This window comes from Falco peregrinus, chromosome 2, assembly GCF_023634155.1.
Source record: "Falco peregrinus isolate bFalPer1 chromosome 2, bFalPer1.pri, whole genome shotgun sequence".
Taxonomy (NCBI): Eukaryota; Metazoa; Chordata; class Aves; order Falconiformes; family Falconidae; genus Falco; species Falco peregrinus.
This window is the reverse complement of record NC_073722.1, coordinates 25,717,418-25,742,703: the sequence shown is the minus strand read 5'-3', so window position 1 is coordinate 25,742,703 and position 25,286 is coordinate 25,717,418. Positions and strand designations below refer to the sequence as shown.

At 38.4% G+C, this 25,286-nt stretch overlaps 1 protein-coding gene across 5 annotated transcripts in view; it reads right to left on the bottom strand.

Annotated features, from left to right (window-relative positions):
• BMP2K (BMP2 inducible kinase) overlaps positions 1–25,286 on the bottom strand; it is a 65,870-nt gene that overhangs the window by 26,558 nt on the left and 14,026 nt on the right. For 2 of the 5 annotated variants that reach the window (XM_055797427.1, XM_055797431.1), the window contains exons 2-11: positions 14,281–14,399; positions 13,084–13,189; positions 11,212–11,354; positions 10,797–10,918; positions 9,701–9,782; positions 8,921–9,053; positions 6,274–6,377; positions 4,063–4,142; positions 2,247–2,407; positions 736–944 (exon numbers count right to left, since the gene is read on the bottom strand). In XM_055797427.1, the coding sequence (XP_055653402.1) occupies positions 736–944; positions 2,247–2,407; positions 4,063–4,142; positions 6,274–6,377; positions 8,921–9,053; positions 9,701–9,782; positions 10,797–10,918; positions 11,212–11,354; positions 13,084–13,189; positions 14,281–14,399 (1,259 nt within the window). The remainder of the gene's footprint in view (positions 1–735; positions 945–2,246; positions 2,408–4,062; positions 4,143–6,273; positions 6,378–8,920; positions 9,054–9,700; positions 9,783–10,796; positions 10,919–11,211; positions 11,355–13,083; positions 13,190–14,280; positions 14,400–25,286) is intronic. The other 3 variants (XM_055797428.1, XM_055797430.1, XM_055797429.1) reach the window with 3 other exon arrangements.

Here is a 25,286-nt window from a genome sequence, read left to right as displayed (position 1 = left end):
AATTAACATCCCACCTTCTGCAATTTTCACCAGTGCTGAGCCCCTTTGGAAAATAAATCAGCTGTGCTTTCAAGAATAATGTGTCTCAACGGGGCGGGGAGAGGAATAGCAATAGGTGTCCTGAACAGGATCTGAAAGTTCTTGTCTGACCTAGCTGCTCTTCCATTATGTTTACAGTTACTTATGCTACACAGCTTAAGCTATTATACTTTACAGTATGCAAGCTGGGCAGTATTGGAATACAAGGTATCCATGAAAAAGCTAGATGGACAGAACAACTACAAAGAAGGAGCTCTTCATTGATGAAGAAACACTGGAGAAAGCAAAACCTGCAACAATCCTGCTCAGATGGTGTATGTAAAACCAATCTATGCCAGCACAGCATCATCACCTAGACAATTCCTAACACTTCTCACACACATTTACACATACACAAAACTTATTTGGGGGATGCAGTGGCGGTTCAAAGCAAGCTGGGATTCAGGGCCAAACTGCAAAAAAGACACCGCAAAGAATGCGACTTTCTAGAATAAGCATCACAGTGCCTATGAAGAGACAAATCAAAGGAAAAAGGGGCAGGAGCCATGATCCCTTCCCCCCCCCCCCCCCCCCCTCTCTCAGCAGGAGATAACACAGGCAGCAACAGCAGAGATGTTTAACCAGCACATGATTCAAAGCATTATTGACAAGTGTAATGTGTCTCTTCAAAACTTGTGTAACAAATTTGACTTGTACCTGCTGAAAATAAGCATCCTGAATAGTAGGTTGTTGCTGGTGGTGATGTAAGTGGTGCAGCTGCTGCAGTCTCCAGTCACCCTGCTGCAGCTGCTGGAGGACTCTGTTCTGCTGGGGGGTGGGCTGGCTGGTCCCTTGCGACTGTAAGATCTCTTGTCCGTTCCCTGGTCTTGTGGTTCCTTTGATATTCAGACAACACTGTTGACACACTGATCTCTCAAGTTTAGCCAGAAAGCTCCCTGGCAGTTAACCTCTTCAATTCTTCAACACTTCAAGGCAAAACAGTTTACAAACTTCCCTGCCCAGCCTGACAACTGGTAGATAGTAAATTCACTTCTCCAAATATACTTCCAGGCCTGCAATGCACCATTTCTACTTACAAAAGGTAGGCGCTTCCTTTGGTCTCACGACACAGCAAGCTGGGTTCACGACTTGCTTTACTAATACTTAAGTTGGACCTTCTAGTATCTCAAACTCTAACCCTCAAAGCATACAATTTTGTATGCATACAACACACTTTAAGAGAATTATTGGCTCACTTGGAAAATTAATCAGGTGTTCTGTTTAAAGGTATGTGACCATTCCATTATTTTAAGTAAGCAGTTACTAACAAATCAACCTCTCTTGTATGTTGTATTTATATTCTGAAGTGCCCAGGAATGATCTGTTCCTTGTCACAACAGGAAAAGCTTTCCAAGTTGGACATTATTTGGATCCTGTCTAGTTAAAGTTGTTCACACCTGGGACACAAACATTCTCAGTGGCCTTTTGATTGGAGGCTTTCCCAATACCATCCCTGCAGCTACTGTACCAAACTACTGTACTGTAACAGACACAAAACACCAAAGTGCAATGAGGGAAGCATTCAAGATATAAATATTCACTTAAATAGTTTTCATTTATCAGAGCCGTAACTTTTTGAATGAGATTAAGACAACTTTACAAAGAATTCACTGAAAACCCATTTCAATGGATAGAGCCTCCCTCACTTACTCATGTGTTGCACATCTACTGCACCTACAGTGCAAAGTGAAATGCATTTGGGTCAATCATTACAGGACTGAAGTAATTTTACATGGCTCCAGTCTGCAAATAATAGCAACATATTGTTCATATCTCGTGACTTACTGAGGCACAGGGAAAATACTTTTTCTACTACAATGAAAGCAGTTTGTTACAGAAGAGCTCAGTACTCTTCATGAACTATTTTCAAGTCAAAACCGTGCACAGTTCACAGCCTGCTGTGGGAAAGTTAGTTCAAAATCAGTGTTAGGCACAATGAGAAAAAACAACCCTTCACTTCTCAATTTCCATTCAGTTTTTACAGTACCTGGTCAAACTTACTAGTTGCACATTTAGAGTATTTTGGAAAAGATGAAGGTTTGGGCTTTAGCATATAAAAGAATCAGATGAATTTAAGTTTTAGATGTTACTCCTTCTTGCTCTAGTAGCAAAAGAAATACAAAATTCATTCTTCATTTATTTTGGTCCACCCTTCAACTTTAAGTTACCTTTTTGCATACGATTACCAAATTCACCAGGAACTTGTACTTTGACTGGAGTTGCTGAGCTCTGGATCGTTAGCACACTAGAAGTGGTAGTGCTTGAATTGGCCTTTGGTCTTTGTCGTGGCGCAATTGAGGTTTCTGTTGGTCCAACAGTGTCTGTTATTCTGAAATGACAAGTTTTCCCATGGAAGAAACTTAAAAAAAAAAAAAAAAAGACTGCTTCTTTTTCAAATTAGACACTATATCTTAATAGTTCAGTTATGTCTTAGTCATGTGCTGCTCTACTTGTGAATTATATTTCAACACCTTAAAATTTGCTTCCTAAAGTGCCACTCAACACCCACTGCCACCACTGGATATATGGCTGCTGCAGAACAGCATTTAGAAGGAGCTATGCAACAGCCTTATTCCCAAGGAAACCATGACACTAGATACAAACTTTCTCTGTATAAGCTTTCCTTCATTCACAGCAGTGAGTGAAAGTTATGTCCAGCACTTGACTCAGCAAACCTAGGACTAGAGACACAACTACTGTTCATACATACAGGAAATAGCATTAAGATATCTTATCTGTTAAGTCAACCTAATTCTACTTTTTGTTAGAGATTTAACACCCATAAACTCTCAGAGTATTTGTGTCTTCCCTGAAATACTTCAAGCTGCATAATAGCCTGCCAGGGTAATAAAGATGTTGAAAACCAAACTACTTTTGAACTTTAATCCCATTATCAGGTTATAGTATATGCATTTTTTAAGACTGTTCAACTGCTTAAAAACACTAATTCACCATCTGAGCTCCAGTACCCAACACGTCACATTAGTTCCTACCATATTATACGAAGGCACCATCTGCCTTCACCTGCTGTAACTTAAGGGCTGTCAGGAAAATATTATTTAGGAAGAACTACGAATCCTACTACTACTGTCTAGAAGATTTAGCAGGAGTTTAAAACATTATTCCATTGATAATCTATGCCTGCCCTCCTGTGCACACTACCAACTGACAGCAGAGCCAGCAAAACCAACCACAACCAGACCACGACATTACCATAACATGGCACAGACATCTCCACAGCTCCAAACACAGCTTACATGAACCCATTCCTTTGCTTCTCATTTGAAACAGGTTAATAAAATCAGAGTTGGAATAGAGCTGATAATTATAGCAAAATATAAAAGTACCCAAGTCACACACGTTGTGCTGTTGGGATTCAAAACACAACTTCCATTAACTAAGAATAAAAGTGTAAAGGAGTCTTCCAGCATTGGCATTAAATATACACCATATACCAAAGCACAATAAAAGACATGAAAAGGAATTCCCGAGGTTTTGGGTTTGGTTTTATCAGTAAGTACAAAAAAGGAATATTTTGGTACACAAATATGAATCTTTGAAAGAACAAAATCCATTTACCTTCACCAATCTTATTTGATTTACACATTTAAATAAAAGCCCTTTTTAGAACAGTCTACCTGTACCATATTGCCACTAAAATCCTTCATTTCAAAATTCACTCATCAGTCTTGGAGAAAATAAAGCGGATGAGAAACAGACCGATAGCGCTTACTTATTTCACCACAAAACAGGCTCTCAGTTTCTCTCGGTGGATTCTCAATACAGTGAAAACAGCAGAGTGGAATCCAAAGAAGAGACCAGAAGCTCTTAGAATTTCAGTTTATCTATTCTAATGACTTCTGCTACTAAGATAAGTTTTATTAACAAGCACAAAAAAAACAGGTTTCAGACAAACATGCACCTTAACAATATTAGCAAAAAAAAAAAGGAAAAAAAAAAAGTAAAGCCACATCCTCTGCTCACCTTGCTTTTATTTGGCTTTTTCTAGCAGCTGCCTCACTAGCTGTCATGGGTTCAGGAAGAGTTGAAGGGACAGGAGAATTCTTGGGAAAAATAAATTTGAATAAATTAAAAACCCGAAATCCTGAAAGAAAAAAATCATTACATATTGAAGAGGAATACTTGGGGTAAAGACTTCCATGTTACAAGGCTCAATGTAGAACTCACATGGCTGCAGATTAGAAGTATTTATTTAACAGTATCTCTATGTTCCCTTATCTGTTGCAAAACAAAACCACAACTGGTCCAACTGTTTTGTCAACTACTTCATTTACACACTACCAACCATCAACAACATAAGAAAACACCTGGACAACATCTTTTAACCACATTTTACTTCAGAGACTTTAGTCTCAAGCTTAAGAATTCAAACAAAGCCTAATGCTTGGATGAAAAAACAGTAAATTTTTGCCCACTCAGATCTTCCACCACAATACAAATTCCCCAAAACCATGCAGTATCTAAGCTTCTATAGTCCTTTAACTTACCCCCATCTCAATCAAATTCCTGAATGAATTGCATTTTACCTAAACCACATTATACCAAGGAAAACGACAATTCTGGGGGAGGGAGAAGGAAGATGATACGCATAGTTACGTATGTACTACCTCCTCACGTAAAGAATGCAAATCTAAAACTGGTCACAAGTATTAGAGTTAATCATCAAATACTGCTGCTGAAGACTACTGTCAGCACTGGAATTAGTCGAGTCTAGGAAAGAGACAGACAGGCATACATCTGACTTTCCCTTGAGAAAAATAAGCTGCTGTCAAAGACAGCGTAGTACGCTCAGCCAGCCTCTTTAACCTATAACGGTCCTCCTTATATTCTCACGAAACTTCAAAGAGGGTCAGGGGTGTCCATGTGCACATTTTTGTGCTGCTTCCCTTTTAAGATAGCCATAGATGCTACAGAGGAAAGCACTACCAGAGGAAATCAACAGCAACAGAAACCAGGGCACAGCCTGCTGCCTTTACTGCTGTTCTAACACTCCAGTGGAACACACACACACTCCCACCCCTCAACAGCTTCGCTTTTTAAGACTGCTCCAGGCTCTTCTACTTTTCTATGTCTGCCACACAGCAAAGGTCCAAGTAAGCAGCAATTCCTATCTGCAGGGGTAAAATAAAAAAAAAAAAATCCAAGAAACAGACATTCTCAAGTCACCTGAGTGAGGTGATACTACTTCTCCAGTGAGTAACAGTTAATTCCCAAGTTATGTTATATTAAGATATGCTCATATTCAGGATCAAGTATTCAAGGGAAAGTATAGTTATTGCTCCTCCTACTCACACACTGCAACAGCATAACATAAAAACTATTCAGACCACCTACAATTTAGCCTTTACCTACAAACAGTAAGTACTTCAAGGTGTTCTGATATTTTACTAAACCTAAGTTTCCAAAAAGCACCACTCACATTTACTGAGCACCTTCTTTTACAAGGATCAATGACAAAGGAATTCAAAGGGTTCTCAAGTATGTTCACTGTCTGCCTCTGAAGGCAGAGTTCCCTGTAATTGACATTTGTTGCAAAATGAATTTTGAGATTGCTTTTTCCCCAGGTCTATCTTGAGAATCACTTTATAACATCGAATGTTATTGATGTGCCCTCAAATTCCATTGCACCATAATTAGATCTGAATGAGTGACCTTTGAGAGAAAGTACAAACTGTCAAAAAACTCACACAGGAAGTAAGGGTAGGAATGCAGGCTAACCGAGGCACTACTCTGCTTTCCAGTTCACTGTAGTCCTTCCAATGAATTAACATAATTGCTAAGGGTGACTAAGAGAAAGGGTTTATCCATAACAAATAAATGCTCGTGACACTACAGTTGCAACATGAAACCTTTTATTGTTAACAAGTTTAAGTTCTGTAATAATTTCATCTTTTTTGTATTAGACACAAGAGATTAGTAACAGCAAAATCTGTAAGTCAACTACTGGTGCAGTATCATACAATTTATGAAGTAATGCCCTCAAAACATTTTGTTTAGACACCTAATATCACGTGTACTCAAATAGCAGCTTGAAGTGTACTCTGCTTTATGTTTTAAATTTAGGAACAGGTTTAAAAAGCAATGGAAATAATGTTTCCTCAGCTGATTAGATACTTTTTTCAATGCTACCTACAAAATAGACTAAAAATAAAGAAAAATTTAAACACTACTTACATTAATATTAGACACTGGACAGTCCTTTTTGGCAAGTTTAAAGGCAAAGTAAGATACTTGAAATATATCAGGTCTCTGTTCTTGATCTGGTTCAAGCATATATCCTGCAAAAATTGCAAGACAAATCATAACCAAATATCAAAAAGGCTATTGAGACAGCGTGCTACCAGCAAGAAGATATTCTGCAGCTCTGCCAAATAAGTTTACCCCAGAAACAGTAATTTTTATTGTTATGTGGGTTTGGGGTTTTTTAATATTTTTTGTCAAGTTAAATAGTTTTTAGGGTCAAACACAATTGGAGGTTTATTCCGTTTGCTATTTTGACACTCAACTGCAGGAAGGGTAGCTAAACTGAAGTAGTAATTAATAACTTCAAAGAGATACAACATAAAACCAACTCACAGGCACTATATTTTTCTAGGGTTAGTAAAAAATTCAATGTAGCCAACAGAAGATTCACAGACATATCCAACCGTATCAGGCTAAGGTTCTACATCAGCTTTTATCTTGCAGGTTTCATTGGCTATGTATACTTTTGTATAGTAAAAAAATGCAGTTCCATGGATAAAAGGACTTTTTCCTGACAAGACAGAATTTTTGATGTCCCAAATTAGAACATTTGGTGTTTTTCAAGCAAACAGTTACTTTATATCATTTACAATATGACACAGAGTACATAATGAGAAAGTCTTGCCTAAATGACTGGAGAACCTAAATGCTTAGAAAATACCTTTCACTGTGTAAGCTAAGCTGCTAAAAATATGTTCAGCTACAAAGAAAATGAATCACCTACAAAAATTTAAGTTCTCAGTTTTGATGAGGAACATGAGCTACATTTCCAAAACTGTTCAGTAGTACAGCCAGCCTTAAACAAGATTTTGTAAAAAAATATTGAAGTAACTTTTTTGTAAAAACGTTAGTATCATCTTAGACAGATCTTACAATTTTACTCAAAGCCATTATTTCATGCCCAATAAAATTCACAGCAAGTTTTATTTTTAATGGATTTTACAAAATACAACAGATTTAAACTTGCAGTGACAGCACTATTAAGTGGAAGCAGAACATTTATGAAGTGACTCTTGCCACTTGATTCTGAAATATTAGATTTATGAGGTGGAGAACATTCAGCTTGCAACTCCCCACCCCCCACCTTGTAGAAGAGCCACAATGAAGCCAGAAGTTCCTGAAATACCTTTTATGACCAACTGCAGCTTTTTTTGGCTTCCATTCCAAATAGGAAGAAGGGAAGTTTACACCATGAGGTTCTTCCTCACCCACATATATTACATCCCAGTAATGCTCATCTTAGCATAGCACTTCACTGAATTTTAATAAAACAGCATTCATACTTAGAAGGAGACAGGATTAAAACCTGTAGTCTTCTAAAAGTAGCACTGTGGTGCAAGGAAAAGTATTTAAATCACTGGAAAACTGATCTCATTCTGTCAGTTATTAAGTATTTGCAGAAGGTAAATGGTTACCATGTTAACTGCTATTTCTCCATTACGAGTATGTGCTCAAAAAAGAGGTTTTCAATTTGGCATTTCCTTTTATATATAAGCATAAACTATGTGGTCACCACATTCTTAACTTTGAAATAAATTAAAAGAGCTCCTACTCAAACTTTTTGAATTTATCATATTCTGTCAGACTCACTCTTTCAAGTTAACCTGCTCAAAGCTGACAAACAAAGACAACTGAAAATACTCATTACTACTGTAAAAATTAGATCCTGTATTTCTGTACCTGGATAACAGGTCAATCACTAGCCTTGGAGCTTGTTCTTGTCCAAAATTTTCCTTCATACACTTTGTGCTTTCAAACTTTTGCCAAGGTTGATGTCCAACACTTTTTCAGATTTTTGTTCCATTATAAACCATGAAACTACCACAAAGTTTTCCCCAGCCCAATTCATGTCACTACATTTATGTTTCTACACCGAACTTGCACTTCAAATTCATCTAAGCACAAGTGTACAACTAGGATAGAAAATACAATTAATGGTCTGACATTCCACAGAAAACACACACTTAAGAGAAAAAAGATACAATGAATAAATGAAGAACTACTTTTTTCATTCCCCTTATCCCTTTGTGGTTTATGGCCACCTAAGGAAAAAAAAAAATAGATGCCTCCCAAGAAACTAAAAAGTTCTCTTAACCTCAATAAAGCTCTTCTGAACTGAGAGGTACAATTTAATCCGGCAGGTCTCTGTACTGTTTTATTCTGTTTAATTCTGAAGTTATCAACTCATCCATTAAATGCCTGGAATACAGTAACCGATTTAAATATGTCAGCTGTCCAGGAAAAAATACTTTTTCTTACTTCATTCACCTGTTTCACTTTTAGCGCCATTTCAAAGAAGTTTCCTCTAAATTTCTCAAATTCCTCTCTAGGCTGTCACTTCGGTTCTATACCCTGTGGCTCAGTCCTCTGTTGAGCAAACGGATAAGCCAGCCTCCTTTCAGGGACAAGCACAGGAGCTGTGAGACAGATGGTATCCAGGAGCAACTCCCACTGGTCACTCCAGAGCCCAGCCTGTCTGCACCACCCATCCAACACACTCCCCTACATTAGCGTGATATCTTTTGTGGTTTATTTGATTTATAAGGCAAAAGAATAGCCACACTGCCTGGATACTTACTTATCAAACAGTGTATGCTATGAGAGTATCGGGAGTTGTCTGGAACGGTAAAGCTTCCATCGCAAATAGCAACTTGACTTTCTCCAAAGGGAAGTGAAAAGAAACAAAGTTTATACAGCAAGCAGCCAAGTGCCTGTAAGAAACAAATACAGGCACTGTAAAGGAACAAGAGTAAGCATTTACACAATAAAGCAGAACCAGCAAGGAACAAACTGCATCCTAGCTACAGCCGATGCTTACACTGTTACGTAGAAGCTGCATGATTAAGCACACTGTTGATGCGACAAGCTGATATATAAAGCCACTCTAAAAAGACTTTCTTTCACTCCTATGTTAGGCAACAAACTATCAAAATCAGTGTACCCCAAGAGCTGCATTCATGTTGTCACATCACCCAGAGGCAGCACTAGTGTTTCTGCCAAATTTAGTCTTTATTTACTTCACTGTACATCACCCAATAACACCTTTCCTTGTGCTGCCAACAGGTTACTATGTGAAGTCACTGGTGACTATCAAGCAGCAACCTGAGCTGAAAAAAAGGGAAAAATATTCTAAATTATGTCCCACCTTAACTAAAAATGAACATCACTCATAGCATTCATTTTATGTATGGAAGATATCACTTCCAAAGATACCTCTACTATATTCTGCACTGTATAGCTGCCTGATATATTTCACTATGAAGGTATTAGCTTTTCAGTTAGACAATGATGCTTTTAAACTTCACACACACACCTCCTATTTAGTTCAGTATTTCATAGTACCCAATTTTTTGCTTACCCAGATATCTGCCTTGGTAGTAATTGGTTTTCCTCCATAAAGATTGATCATTTCGGGAGCTCTGTATGATAGTGTTGTATACCTAGCAGTATATAATTCAAAGAGAATATAGATGAAAAGTGTGCCTAAGAACTGAAAGCATTCTCTCCTGCATCTGCCATGCATACACCATTCACACCCAAAGTTTAGATACGTGCCTGGAATTGTCTTATGCAATGGAAGTAATTTATTGCGTTTGCAGCATCACAGACAATATTTGGAGCAGCAACATAGAATTATAATACACAAGAATAAATACTTACAGCCAGCTACAATTTGTTTTTAATGTTATTTCCCCAGTACATGTACTTTTACAACAGTCACTCTACTTAAATCCTGCAATTACCCCTCATTTTAAAGATGTCATGTACGAGTCCTACAAAAGCATTCCCTGTGGCATTCTGTATGTTTCAATATGCAGACTTCAAAAAACTAACATTAATTACCAAACTGGTAGTCAAAGTGCTTTTTTCGGAGCTGGGAAAAAAAAAAGCGCCCTGTTATAACATGAGAGCAATTAGCTTGTATTTAATTCCTCTGCAGTAGTTCATCCAAAGGGGCAAAACTAACACATTTTTTCAAGGGTGCACCTTAATAAAAGTTTAAATATTCCTTTAATCAGTCTTAGCAGAATGGGCAAGGACCTTGCTCTATAAATAAAACTACGTAAATGCATTCCAATACTTATTTACATTAGTTCTTTTTGTCTCATACTGTTAGCTGTATTAAAATAGCACAAATTTAAAATACTGAACTTCTAAAATGGCCAGTAGCCAAATATATATTTTTTTCAATAATTTAATTTCAAAACAGCATGCTTTTTTCCCAGTTTTATTCTTAAGAGTCTGTTTAGCAAAAACAATCTGTGAATAAATCAAAGTAGTCTATGCTACCAAATCATTCCACTGTTTTACTGTATTTATGTCAACATTAGTTCAAATTCAACTATTAAGTTCAATTCATAGTAGTAAGATATGTGCATGCTGCACAATAATACCTTGAGTTTCCTAGAAGCACAATCATTGCTTATGACGACAGGACACTTAAGTGAACTTACTTTTTAATTTCTTCTTCAACCACATTAACACCATCTTTTTGAGGATTAAGGTATTTGTTAGTGGCACTGCCGAAATCACAGAGAACATAGTTCCCACTATCATTTAACAATATATTCTCCACCTTGAAAGGAAATCAACACACAGAAACATTAGACGAAAATAATGGCATTAATTTCCAAGTTAAATGTTACTACTGTTCTTACACACAAACAGGAAAGTTGTTAGAAATATCAGTTGATAGCTTTGGCATTAGCATTAAGTGCTGTCTTCCAGTTTAGTCTCCGTTTGCAGTTCCACCAACAGCCAAGTACTTCCCTAACAGGAAGTCAGTCTTAATGAAATACCTGCTATATTCTCAGTCCTTAAGTAGATCGTTTATTTTAACCTAGATTTTCCTTATTTTTAAGTTCATACCTTTAGATCCCGGTGAACTATAGGCGTTTTGCACTGATGCAACCGGGCAACAGCTTCACAGGTATCACAAAATATTCTCATTATTTCTGACTCTGTAAAGCCTGTCTGCAGACGCTGATTCATCTGATTCACAACTTGCCCAGCTAAAGAAACCACAAGGAAATTTTTAGTTTAGTTTGTTTTTTGTGTGTTGGGCTTTTTTAAGGAATTCCTATCATGTACACAAGCAAAGACTTTTATATGCATAAAGTCCACAAATAAGATGCAAGAAAGTTTTCCACATTCACTGTATTTAAATAAAACAAGCCTGATTTTCCAAAGGCACACTCTTATATCATCCTAGATAGAAAAATTACTGTCTCAAATGGAAAAAAAAGTCCCTAGGACTGAAACCTATTTGGGATGAAGTTGTCACAAACACAAAGAAGTGTCCATCACACAAAGATGTTACCTCAGAAGTGTCTCTTGCTTTCAGACTCATAGCCAAAACTCTGTCATCCAACTGAATTCCATTTAATTCATATTCTAGACGCCCTCTCTCTTCCTCTTTCTGGGAGACAAAGTGGGGAAAAAGGGGGAGGGAAAAAAAAGCCCTGACTCCACCCTTCAAGAAAGGCATCAATTTAACGTCTTCACAGATTTCTTTCTAAGACTGGGAATCATTATTTCTGTTTCTTGAATTTCACCAGATAATACTAGGCTCTTCCTACCACAAAGCTCACTTAACACCAAGGGATGAAGCAAGACACAGTGTCTGCAGGACCTTCATGAGTGTTCCATCAAAACAAGGATGCTTTGAAAATCAGAAGTCTAACACTATGAAGTCATCTGACAGCTGACATCCACATGACTACTTACCATTACAATTAAAGAAAGAGTGCTACCAACAGGATGTCAGAGCTGAGCTCCCACAAGGGTACAAAAATCCACCCATACAAGCAGGGTAGAGGGCCAAACATGTGGCCATTGGTTTTCAAGTTATCTCCTTATTCCCTTCCACAAAACATACATCAATACTGTCTTTGGCTCCTTATGGTACAGATTGCACAAGCTGTAATGTTTACTGCTTCTACTGCAAAGAAAACGAATGTAAACCTCAACTGCAAGTATTCTTCGACCATTATGGACAATGGGGTTGGCTTTTCTTTCTAGTCTCAAAATATGTTGTACTTGTAGCACTTATTCTAATACCATCACCTATCTGGGTTAACCACCATCTCATTATCAGGTCAATGCCTAGTTACCTTAAATTTTAGGTAAACTTCAGAAGTTTAACTCAATGGCAAGTTTATTCCAGTGTGTATGTGAGGTGGGGAAAAAAATAATCTAGAAACTACCTGGTTTTACATAGTGTTTGAAACAAAGTTACATCATAAAGTGAGACCACAGGACTATTTATTATTTTTTTGGCCAGCATTATCAAAACTATGTTATGCTTGTTTATAACAAGTCACCTGTCAGATAACAGTATTGGAGATTTATTACTCGTATCTAAAAAAAAATGGCAGAGGGACAACAGCAGTGAAAAGCTTGCCAGTTTTTCCTATTATGTTCTAGCTCCGCATTGATTAGCACAAACAGCAGAACCGAACAATTTCACTTTATACTTAAAAAAGTAATTTCTCTGTTTCTAATTATACTTAATTACAAAGCTGTGTGAAACTGACTGTTACATTTTCCTTGTGTTCAAGAGCTCAGTGCCTAAGTAACAATGCAAACACGTAAGCAAAAAATCTGATTGAATTCCAGCTGCAAGGTATACATGTTAAGCTTTTATATTAAGGGAACAATTTTAAGTAAAAAGCCCAGGTGATCAATACAAACATTGTCCCTCCATTTTCTCTAAAAAAAAACTCAAGAGCTGACTCTTACCTCGACAGTATTCCATAAGAATGAGTACTTCCCAAACATTGTCACTTATAGAGTTAACAGCACAATCCAAATAGCTCACAATATTCTTGTGCCCCGATAACTCTTTCTGGGGATGGGGGGGGGGAGGGGAAAAAAGCACATTACACTTCAGCACAGAAAACAAATGAAAGATAGTACAAGTTTTCAGTCAACCATTTATGACTTCAAGATAAGTTAGGTCCTGCCCCACATCCACTACTCTTGGAAAAGTGCCACAAACAGAACATAAGCTCGTCACTGCCAGCAATATCAGAGTGGCTGTGACATACCAAACAACGCAATCACTATTCAGAAAAGAACATTTATGTGCTCTTTGTTGAAAAGTGCAAACACAATCGAATTTCTGCCTTTAAAACAACATTGTGCAGTAGTAATAGCCAGAGCCTTGGCATGCTGCAGGTTTGAAAGAATCACGCTACTTGTGCCCATCCTAAACTAAACTGAAGAACAGTCTCTCACAGTTAACTAGAAAATGTAGCTGGAAAAAAAGCCACAACTGTTGTAGTCTGAACTATTACCAAGTTTTACAAAGTTATTACACACAATCAACTGAATGTGTTCCCAAGGGAAAAAAAAAACCACACTAAAACAACTTTTAAGAGCCATTTTACATGCAGAATTAAGTATTGCTTATTTCACATCTGACTATACAAGTGTTGTAATCTGTACTACAGAGTTTCTGCCTATAAAATAATTTAAAATTAAAAGTACCTCATTCAGATAATTAGATAGGTGCTGCTACAATCAGAATGCGTGTAAGCTAGAAGTGTATGGAGTAGGTATAGGCACATTCCATCTCAAGGTGACAACACCCACAGAAGCCACCAACAGCATCCTTCAGCTAACAGAGCTGGAGCACACAGAGGCCTTGAGAATTTAAGTTACTACTGCAAAACTGGAAGATACTACTTTTGCTTGGGAACCATATTATTGGCCGGATCAGCTGTGATATCAAATACACTTTTTTTATAATTGCTTTAGAAGTTAATCATGCATCAACCCTAAACTCAGCATTAGTATACCGAACTAGCAGTGCAAAATCAGGACCACGAGGTCAAGAGAAAAGGTGGTCTGTAAGTCATTGTCATTGGAGAGGCATTTGGTGTACGTATATTACAAATTAATACATTCTCCAGTTACAAATAATGGGCTTCTTACCATAAGTGTAATTTCTCTCTTGCAGATGTTGAGATCTGGCACATTATTAACACACATTCGTTTCAGCGCACAACGTATCCCACCATGGGTACGTACCAGAAACACAGTTGAGAAACCACCTGGAAAAAACAATTACAATCAAATTAAGATACTTGAGGTTTTGTTATTCCTCTAGTCAATATCACTACAATCTAAGAAATCAGTAAAAAAAGTCTGTGTCAGTCATTAAGGAGTAACAAACACTTAAGAAATTACAAAGACTTGCCACCTCAGTCTATTTCACATAGGTGAAGAATTCCTGACAAAAACAGAAGCATCTATCTCTTCTAATACAAAATCTAACAGAATTATCTGAAAAGTATTTTCACATTCAAATAAATTTATAAAGCCTAGTGTAAATTCTACGTATTCAGATATCAACCCTGAAGTACTTTCAGGGTCATCCAGAAACCTGAACCAAGTGAAGGCATTCTCCAGGTCTTCACGATTTCTAAATCCCCCAATATTCCATAAAGGTTAATATTAAATTCCCTAAACCTACATTTCAAAACATAAAAATTAAAATATTAAGAAGAGAGACAGTCTTGAGAGATACTGAAGAAGTCATGCAACTTTTTCGCATAACTTCAAGACAGGTTGAACCGCCCTGCAATCAAACAGTACAAGCAATCAACTCTGTAGTAGCATTTTTATTTAAACCTGTATCAAACACACAGTTAAGAATTAAACATTTCCCCACAGCTAGTTCCATCAGGAGCATTGTTAGTCCAACAGCAGCATTAACTGCAAGCCATACACTCAAACCCACCCTCCAGCTTGCCAGTATGAGTTTCTTCCTTTCCTCTTTACTGGTAGAAAAGAATCACACAGACTGGAATTACACACAGAAGCAAAGTGAAACTGCCTACACAGAAAATACTTCCAAATGCTCAGGAAAACCACAGGGAAAAACACCACTTTCCTGTTTTATCTGTCTTCTGTTAAACTGAACTGCTGCTCAAGGCCCTCAAGCAGATTACATTACCATCACCTTAAGGTTCACATGCACAGCTTTCCCACAGTTTTAGTAAAGCTGCCTCATACAAGAGCTCATATAAATCCATACTTTCCTTAATTGACTGCTGTCTGATGGTAAGCCAACTATTACCATGGGAACTTTCAACTAGTACAAAAACTCTGGTATACAATCAGGACAGAAATAAGTAAATTAAAACGATTAACTACTCTGATAATCAGGCAGCCAACTGAAATACACACATTTCATATTTCCCAACATAATCTGCAAGCAGTGTTTATTAAGTACAATTCACCTCATTTGCTAAGTCTCATGTGCTTGAACAAACATGTACATAATCTATAACTGAAGAAGCTAAGTCTTATTAGAAAGTTTTCTTGAAGATTAAGTATCTATTATTTAACTTAACTGCTCATTTAGCCAAACAACACACTACGCTGTTAAAAGAGAACTACTGCCAATTTCAATGAAATAACCTAAATTCTGCAGAATTATTATACTTAACCTGGTTTACACAGGGCCTTACCAAAACATTAGCAGGACACCTGCTCTTATATCGCTTGAGTTCCAACACCGAACTCCAGCTGGGGTTGAAATGATGCTATAGGGCTCCCCAAACACCAGCCTGGGGAATTATGGTAAGAGTTATGTGCAGACCTTCATTCGTGCAAGATTTTTTGTACTAGCTTCTTAACAAAAAGAGACTTTTTAAAGCACCAATACTTGACCAAAAGTAGAAAGCAATACTCAGATAAAGCACAAAAGTCTAACAATTAGAAGACAAAAACCACTTCTTGTCTTTTGTTAAAGAGACACTTTCATAGCCTTAAAATTCTCTGTAACTAGCAGGAGGACAAGAACAAAATGCCCTATTTCAAGCTGCCCTGACAATCGTTTTCATGTAACCAGAACAGGCATGACTAGGATAAAACAATCAGTCCAAAGGAATGAAAAATCTAAATACTCAGACAACTGCTCTTCTTGCCATTAGGTGGCAATAGTAACCAATACTTGAACCCTGAAAGAGCCATAAAAGCAGACCGATTCCCCATTTTGCCAAGAAATAGGTATGTGACCTTGAACCGTTTTCCATTAGTAAATATCACCACTATAAAAATCCTTTCATCAAAGAGCCAACTGGCACAACTCTGAACAAAACCTGTATATTAATATTTACTGGGAAGTTAACAGTCACTAATGTTTCAGGGATCTTTATCCAGCAAAACCCTGAACCATTAAACTTTCAACTTTTTCAGCCATTTCTGATGTTAAACTTCTCACTGAAAGCACAGAAGCCAGCCATAATCAGTGCTGTAAACATTAATGAAAACTCTTATTAAACATGGCTATCCATCAGGGGAGGAGGCAAGTACACACATGGCCTTGTCCTATACAGAAATCAACCAGAAATAACACATAGTTACTTTGCCCAGAGGCTCAAGATTGCAAGCTGAACAGAGCTACACTTCCACACGTCTGTCGGCACAGGAGCTGGCATTTCACAAATACTGTCAGAAGCTGAAAAAAATTTCTATTATCTCCTATCAGTGAAGACAGAAAATACACTCAGTTTTCCATAACACAATCCATCTAAAAAAGTTTAAAACAAAACTCCTAAGCTACAGCACACAAATAGATGACAAGGAAGTTCCACATCATCTTATCCACACACTTCCATTCTTTACCTCCCACCATGACAATCCTGGTTGCCTTCTTAAATTTCTGATCTGGTCAAGTCACAACTCTCCCACAACATCCCACAAGTGCCTTCCCGTGGACAAGAAATGCCACAACATGCTGCAGGTGGGCCCAACTAATTATGCAGGCACTAACTGACTACCATATATTCTTTACCTACCAGGCAATGAGCAACAGCTTTGCCAACTTTGAGGCCTTTCTATCAAAACACAACGTAACTTTGGGTGGTCTTATTTATGAGAGCATCAAAACTTACAATACCTTTGTTTAAAATCAACAGAAAGGGTGCAGTGACCAAATGTAATAACCTAGTAAACCGTATTGTGTTCAGGCTCTCAAGAGGTTTGACTGTACAATGACATGACCCTCACCACCCTAGCCATTTCAGTATTTCAGTGTAGCAAGCCCTTTAGCTTACCTGTCAGTAAATAATTTTAGATACCATCTAAAAATTGCCGCTATTCAAGACAACAGTACATAAGGCCACGAGGCAAAGAGCATATGCCACAGTCTCATTTTTCCTCTTTTGTTCCACTCCTCAAGAACAGACTCAAATGTAAATTGAGGCCACAGGAAAAGTGACTAAAGAAACCATCAGGCCAGTAACACAGTCAGCACTCAAGACCTGAATATGGGACTGACTGCAGCTCTGAAGAGACTCGTAAGCAAAATATAAAAAAGTATCATTTTGCATGATGACAGCAGCACTGCATTTAGCCAGCCTGTATTGCCCCCCCCCCCCCCCATCAGCTTTACAAGAACATCCCACAGCCCTGCTGCTAAGTGTGAATCAATGAGGTGCCACACCTGTGGGCCTCACACCCCAGGCACATCTCTGACACTCAGGCCTTGCCACAGAGATTAACAGGATGCTATTTTTCCCCCTCAAAATACACACGCACTTTTCATTGTGTACTGTTAGAATCAAATTATCTCTATCCCCTTCCCCAGATCTGAGACTTTGTACTGGTTTTGGCTGGGATAGAGTTGAAAGTCTTCATAGTAGTTTGTACAGGGCTGTGTTTTGGACTTGTGCTGGAAATAGTGCTGATAGCACTGGTGTTGCCAAGCAGTGCTTACACGGTGTCAAGACCTTTTCCGCCTCTCACACCACCCTGCCAGAGAGCAGGCTGTGGTACACAGGAAAGTGGTGCCCAAATGACCAAAGGGATATTCCAGACCAGATGACATTATGCTCAGCAGTAAAAGTTGGGGGAATAGGGAAGGGGGGCACACTCCAACTGATTGCATTTGTCTTCCCAAGTAACCATTATGCATGACTGACCCCTGCTTTCCTGGAGATGGCTGAACACCTGCCTGCCAATGGGAAGTGGTGAATGAATTCCCTGGTTTCCTTGGCTTGCACACACAGCTTTTACTTTACCTATTAAACCATCTTTATCTCAACACCCAAGTTTTCTCACTTTTCCCCTTATGATTCTCTCCCCCACCCCACAGCGGGGAGTGATCCAAGCAGCTGCACGGGGCTTAATTACTGTCCAGGGTAAAACCACAGAAGACTCATAGTAGCTCAGTGTCTTACAATCTCATTTCCCTCAAACTCATCCCTGACTTATCTAAGTTATACACAGGACAGTCACACTGCACAAGTTACTTTTCCTTTAAATACTTGCTTAAAAGCCTTTCTACAGCATCTACAGTTATGTAAGTCTTAGCAATAAATATTCAGCAAAATCAAAACCCTGAAGCCTTGACAGGTAAACTCATTACAAAGCTCAGCAAGCTGAAAATCACACCTTTCTTACCTTGAAGAGTCACTTCTTTCATCTTAACCATCCCCTTTTGGGTTCTTATTAACAAGCTAACTAGCAGTATTTTGGTATTTTGTGGAAGTTTTTTGGTTTATTTTTTTTAACAAAATCCTACATCAAACATTTTCTAGTCTGGTTTTTTTCCTATGCATATTTAAGGTCAACCTTGAAAAATTTCACCAGCCTCAACATTCTATTTATATTTTACCATGTTACATTCCAGAAACTCCAGCAGGAAACAGCTGTCAGGATTCCAAATATCCTATTTACTTACCCAGGTAAAACAAAATAAGGCTGAAGAATCTTCCAGTACCTTTACCGTCTTTCAGACAACTGACAACAGTTTTGTGAAAACAAACTAAAAGAATATCAACAAGATATTCTGATCCAAGTTACACATACTTTAGATATACAGACAGTAAGATTTTTTTAATATACCATTAAAACACATAGAAGCACCAAATGTTGTTCCTCCAAATGGTGAGCTACTTGACTATATACTCAAGTCTCAAACAAACAGAACAGAACTTCATGAGCAAAGGATTTTATCTGTACAGTGATATGCAGTAACCACTACCCACACCTGTCAACACTGAACCACAAACAGTAGCTACTACAGGTACTCTCACAGAACCAACAAGGTATAAAAACTTCCCTGCAAACACATTAAAACCTGGCTGTTCCAGAGGGTGGCAGAGCTTTAACATCCATTTCCATTTAGACACAATACTCAGTTTTTAAGTTTCATTATAAAAAAGTATATTTTCCAATACAGTACTTACATCCAGTTCTCCTGTACATTTCAGAAACCTGAAATGAATGAATACATGTAAGCAGCAATAGATCCTAGTTGTTCTTATGTACCTACACAATCTGGACAGTTAGGTACTTCGTAACTTTCTCAACAACTAACTGAAATCTCAAGTTAAAAAAGGGACATTTTTTACAGGAAAACTAACCCTTAGAGCTGTGAGCTCTAGAAGAGGCTATAAGGTCAACATGACTGCCTCCATATACAGCACAGTTACAGAACTAGCTTGACAGTCATTATGTAAAGCTGTTCATAACAAAGCTGAATAACCTAAAGAATAGTTTTATTTCTAATTTGAAGCCAGTCCACAAGTTTGGCTCAGCTTTGCATGACTGGCCAGTGAGACAGCCTGGCATCCCTCTCCGCAAAGCTGGATAAACAGGTTCAAGCGCAAATTATTTGACAGTGACCCATCCACCAACACATACACTGCTGACCTTTGTTGTTTCCCCTTTACGAGATGGCTATACATCCACACACTAATTTTCTTTCAAATACCAGACCTGGCTTTTTCTGCATTTCAGATAATCTAAGGTACAACAATAATTTAGGTGTATTCACCTGCATTCTGAATAAACTTCTGCCTTTAAGTAAGGCTTTCACTATCTTATTCTGCATCACTTGATGCCTGGATCACTTTGTACATGTCTGTTACCTGTTAATTCTGTAAGTGAAAGTCATTCAGATGTCTCAGCTTCCAAAATCAGGCTGACCTGCAGAGCCAGAGACTCCCTCAGAAGTTAAAACACCTCTTGAAATTGCATAGCTGTCTGAACACTATATTTTAAACCATATTAAACCATTTTATGCACTACAAGTCCACTCAAAAGACAGAGTAAGACCAGTCCCTCTCAAAGTAGTAGCATGAATGCCCTGCAAATAGGGTCTAAGCAATATGAAGAAATAAAAACCTTCTTGCAAGTCCATACAAAAGGACAGCAGTAAGGCCACATTAAATGTTTCAAGTGCACGCTCCTTGCCAGGATGGGGAGAGGGTGTGTGGTACAGCCAAACACCAAAACTGACTCCATAGCTTTATGAGGTGCCAAGACACCAAAGAAGCCAGTGTCCAAAAGAATAGGACACTGAAGAAAACCAGGAAAGAAGCAGTCCTTCTCAAGAAAAGCATGACCTCATGAACAGCTCTTAACACCCACACACACTTCCGCACAGAGCAGTGCAAAAGGCCCTTTTTCAGTAAAGTGTTAAGCACCACATCAATGTGCTATTTTACAAGAAATCTTGAGTAAACTCCTTTCTGCCACAGTTGCAGATGAACTCATGTCAAAAACTGTTTCTTGCAGCTCAGTTTTGATCACATTCACATAGTATATAATGAACACAGTGCATTCCAGGAGCTCAGAGTACTTCTGTGATCCCGATACACTGCTACGGTGCTGCAGCCCCCTCCTCCATCCTGCTGCTCAATTCCTCTTCTTGTGGTGTACCAACAATGCCCTTAACTCCGTACGTTCACTGGCACCCTATTATGATAATTACAGGGCAGTTCTTCTAATTATCAGAAACTCCCCTCCTTCCTGCAAAGGAAGTTCTCTTTCCACAGAGGCACTGTCTTCTGCTAGGCAGTACAGACCTTGTATTGCAGACATTTTGGGAGCTATAGACTGAAAGCATGTGCAACAAACACTTTGGTTTTACATAGAGAACACTACTCGGTTCTTCAAGGTGACAAAGTTTTTATCTGTGACAGAAAAACCTTTAAAACCACACAAAACTCAAACATTTGAAAATTTTTAATCAGACTCCAAACGTCATGTGATTGTTGAGAAGCTACATATTAACAGAAACTTGTTAATGCAGTTTTTAAGCCTGACAAATTTTGCTCGAGCACTCATTTTTTGACCAAACCTCCACAGGGCAAGGAATCTACTGACCATGATTCTGCCTTTCCATTCCTGAAGCACCTCTGCATAAGAACATGATGGGACATCCCCCTATACAGAGGTATCCATTTCCCAGCAATGGGACAACAGTTCCTGCAACAGCTGGTATATATACCTCATGTTTTATGCTACGCTTCCAGAGTGTGGGTTGAAGGTCATCCAGTTTTCATCATCTCAGTGTGCTGTCACTGCCTTATTTGCTCATATAGTGCTGCCTCATCGCACTGGTCGCTTCAAGCCCCGAGCTCAGCAACAGCATTCCAGCTACCAGGAAGACATTGTATGTCAGCTGTCCCACCATCCCTGGCCGTCAGGCTGTCAACCAAAGCCATAACACCTCTGCGAGCTCACTGGCCCGAACGTGGTGCCAAGCAGCCCTCTGGCTGAACAACTGCAGTATTGGATGGTAATAATCATACATATACACATTCACATTTTTCTATATTGATATCTATGCTTTTGTGTGTGTACACATGCATGCGTATATTTTCATTAAAGCGTATTCCACAAGTCTCAGTTTATGAACACAAGGCTCTGAGACACAACTCCATCCAGAAAAGCAGTTGATAGATGTTGCCTGCAAGTTCAAGAGCTTGGTATTCCGAAAACCAAAAGCAGAAATAGCTTCCTACTTCTAAAATAATCCATTTCTACACACATTTTGGAGTTCAATATTTCTCCACGTCATTTTAAGCATGCAGACAATGCATTCCAAGGGGCATGCCACTGATCCTTTTCCCACTGCCCACACAAATTCCCACTGTGTAACAATCTGAATATCAGGGCTAGTTTAGACAAGAAGCACTGCTTTCTTCCAGTGTCTGCTCCTGAGGCAGTGCCGTGAAAATAACAGCTATGAATCACATACCTCGACCTGCTAATTGGACTGTTAGCCCTGCCGATGAGCAGGAACCCTCCTCTTAACAACTGCAGTCCAACTTTGAAAAAAACAAACAAACAAACAAAAACAACAAAAAGCACCTGAGACTACTTGCAGCATCCAAGACACTTCAAGTTACTAAAGTGCTCTGGGAAAGATAAATGAAGGCGTACTATAGATTTCTGTGAAAAGTTTTCTTGCTTGGTAACAGCTATGCTCCAGACATACCCAGGTGCCAAAGTGAAAAAACAAAACCCAAAATAACAAAACATCATCAATCTGGTGTTCTTGCTGGTAATGACAGAACCACTTACATTGCAAAGGAAAGTATACAAATGTCAAATGCACAAATTACTTCATTTTTTAGTAATTTAAAAATAATTACATCAACTGATGCAGTGTACAGTCATAAACGAAACACACAGACGCCAATGATGCAAACAGGTACTAGTATTTTTATCATGAAGCAGTAGGAGAGCTTTAACCCCAGCAGAGTTCACAATCTGAGAGACTTCAACATGTCAGCTATACCTCCTCTTAACAAGGAAGATCACAAAAGCTTGCAACAGTGCAAAAACTTTATGCAAATTTAAGCGCTACAGGAAATCACCCAAAAAACCACACAGGAAATCCCCTCACATCAAGGCAACAGCCAAGAAAGACAAGGGGGTGGAATACAGAGGAACATAAAAATATCAGTCCCAAATCGGTATCTTTTTCTTCTTTTAAATCCCAAGAAGCATTCCCATGGCACTGACCTCTGCAAATTTTCCTCACAGTGGTAAAGTTACTATTCATTGAAAAGCCTTAACAGGAATTCTTAGCCATCACCTCTGACAATGCCATCATTCCCTCCTGGCCTGCAAGGACCAGCAAGAAAGCCTGAACTAGTAAATGGATAGACATTTCAGCTGTTTGGGTAAAGTTCTCTAAATTTTGACAATCCTATCCTCTGTAAAGCCTCTGCTGTCCTCTGCATCAGGCAACACCCCTCCCTCTCAAGGAGAACATATGAAAGACAAACAGACTTAAGGCAAACCTGTGTGTGTTTGTGTGAAAGCCACAAACTAAGATACCGTTAATTAGCCTTTTAATAGGCAAACTTCCATAAAGTCCAGAAGATGTCATTTTTCTTTTGCTACAGTTGGCAGTGCAACTTCTTTGTGAGAACATCCCAGAGAGAAGCTTGGATCAAGCCCTGCCATACGCAAAAACACTCTACAGACACCTATTCTGTCATTCCACTATAAAGCACATTTTAAAAACTTATAATTTTATGAGCCTATACAGACTTCAAAACATTCCTTTTCTGTACAGAGCAAACCCATTCCAGTCAGCTAGAGTACTACAAGCCCTGTGCTGGATTTTCAACTAAATCTACTACAGACAACTTCCAAATTTCAGTGCTAACATTGTAGTTCTAAATTTAAGCAAACTTTATGTGACAGCTGGCCAACTGAGATGCTCAAGCTTCAATCTAGCCAACAGCAAAAGAAACAAAGCTCAACATCCTGGATTGAAGACAATCATGCTACTCACCCTACCTGCTTCTCAGAGTATCCAGGTCACTTGCTATCCAAAGCTGACTATTTGAATCACAACATTGCTTCTGCACCATCTTCTGACTGTCTGCCTCAGATATTTTGCTTCTAGAGAAACAAGAAAACCACCACCACAATTTCCTAATGCAGATGCAAGCACATCTATTTGAACTATGTTCAAATAGTTTGCAAAGTTAATTCCTGCAATATTCTTTCAAGTTTAAGGTAAATTAAGGTAAATTAAGGTAAATGAGATTGAAAGCTGATTTATTTAATGCTTACTCTCAAAAAATAGGCCAAGCATTTCATATACTCTGTAAGAAATACATCTTATGAACCCAACATAAACCACTTTATTTCTTAGGGTAAAACTGATCCCTTCTTTACCCCATGCTTTTCTTAGAAGAAATATGAAAAACCTCTCTGTTTCAGTTTTGAATCAAGCTGCTCATCACCACTGTACTATTTGTATTTAATTCAACTAATACTTACCTTCTCTCAATAAGGGAGAGCACAGAACATGACTAGATTGCAACAGTTCAACTAATAAATTGTGAATATCAAAACATTAACCTTTCCATTAACCTCTTTTCACCTCCAGATTCTGAAATCATGTTGTAACAGAAGTTAGTCAAGAGTATTAAACAGGTCCTCTATCTACACTGATAGAAAACAGAAGTAGAAAGTTATGGTAAAATTTGGCAACAAGTCACAATCCACTGGGCTTTATTCACAAAGTCAATTTCTAGGGCTGTGCTGTCCTGCAGACTCTTGCTACTGGAGCCACTAAAAACCCAAGTTAAATGTAACACAGAGGGAAGGGTACTGTATTTTTTTTTTTCTAGCAAAAGGCAGAGCTTTCTTCTCACAGAAACAGCACAAGTATTTGCGTTTGAAGAGACCAATCTGGTCTGCTCCCAGCACTGGTGGGGACCAGGAAACACTTCAGCACAACACAGAGTTGTCAGTTACCTTATGCAGTTTACTGTACAAAGTCAGTACAATTTGTTTACAGGCACATCAGTAATAAAAGCAAAACAGCATTCTAGTTCAATGCTCATGGAATCATCTTCCAGCCTGGGAACAACACTATTTTCCAATAATACAAGGATCTTCAAGTTACTTTTACTTTGGAGATGTACAATAATGCCATCAATCCATTTACTTTCTTCAAATTCCTTCTTCCTTGCACTTTTGCACATCCCAGCGCACTTAAACAAGCATGCTTTCTCTTTATAGAGCATGCAAGTTCCCTTTGAACAGGCATACAAAGTCCAGTCAAGTATTGCTGTTGAGTTTCATATCCAGAGCACATTACACCAATCATAACTGCAGCCCTAGCTTGGCATTTTTAGAATCTCCCTAGCTGGCATAATCCAGTTACA